The 1052-nt window shown below is 42.5% G+C and overlaps 1 protein-coding gene across 1 annotated transcript; it reads right to left on the bottom strand.

Moving 5' to 3' along the window:
• Positions 1-311: 311 nt before the first annotated feature.
• On the bottom strand, positions 312-752 carry LOC140175088 (uncharacterized). Its single transcript, XM_072202002.1, has one exon. The coding sequence runs from the start codon at positions 750-752 to the stop codon at positions 312-314; it is 441 nt and encodes a 146-aa protein (XP_072058103.1).
• Between the last annotated feature and the right edge of the window lie 300 nt (positions 753-1052).

Raw genomic sequence — 1052 nt, 5'->3', positions numbered from 1 at the left:
TGGGTTGTCTCCCACCTAACACTTTTCTTTAACGTCCTTAAGTTGGACGGTCGATGAACTCAGTTCTCTTCTGTGGCTGGGTCTTTCAAGAGAAAGATCTTCAGCTCCTTGTTGTTCTTCATCTTTACATCATGATAGAGTTTCAAACGGTGGCCATTGACCTTGAAGAAGGTAGGGCTTGAGGGGTGACTCAAGTGGACAACTCCATATGGTTCAACCTTTTCCATTACATATGGTCCATCCCACCTTGACCTCAGTTTTCCCAGCACTAATCTCAACCTTGAGTTATAGAGAAGGACTTGATCCCCAACTCAAAACTCTCTTCTCTTGATGTTCTGATCATGTACCGCCTTCACCTTTTCTTTGTAGAGCCTTGAGTTTTCATAAGCCTCCAGCCAAATGCACTCCAATTCTTCCAGTTGCAGTTTCCTTTCAACTCTGTCTCCTCCCAATCCGGAGTTACATTCCTTCACAGTACAATAAGCCTTGTTTTCCACCTCTACCGGAAGGTGACAATCCTTTTCGTAGACTAGCCAGAACGGACTCATGCCATTCGGTGTCTTGTAAGCCGTCCGATAAGCCCATAGTTCATCATCAAGCCTAGAGCTCCAATCCCTCCTATGAGGTTTAACCATCTTCTCGAGTATGCACTTAATCTCTCTATTAGACACTTTGGCATGGCCATTTGTTTGGGAATTATAAGCCGTCTCCACCTTGTGAATAATGCTATGTTTCTTCATCAAACATGTCATTCTTTTGTTGTAAAAATGAGAGCCTTGATCACTCACGATCGCTCACGGTGATCCAAAGCGGCAAATGATGTTATTTTGCACAAAAGAGACAACCATGTTAACATCATCAGTACAGGTAGAAATTGCTTCCACCGACTTAGAAACATAATCAACTGCTAACAGAAGATATAAGAAACCATTCGAGTTTGGAAAGGGACCCATGAAGTCAATACCCCAAACATAAAAAATTTCACAAAACAAACATGAGTTGTTGGGGCATCTCATCCCTCTCGGATATATTTCCAAACCGTTGGCATTAAT

The sequence above is a fragment of the Arachis hypogaea genome, chromosome 9 (assembly GCF_003086295.3).
Source record: "Arachis hypogaea cultivar Tifrunner chromosome 9, arahy.Tifrunner.gnm2.J5K5, whole genome shotgun sequence".
Taxonomy (NCBI): Eukaryota; Viridiplantae; Streptophyta; class Magnoliopsida; order Fabales; family Fabaceae; genus Arachis; species Arachis hypogaea.
The sequence above is the reverse complement of the archived record's forward strand: the minus strand, read 5'-3'. Positions and strand labels throughout refer to the sequence as shown.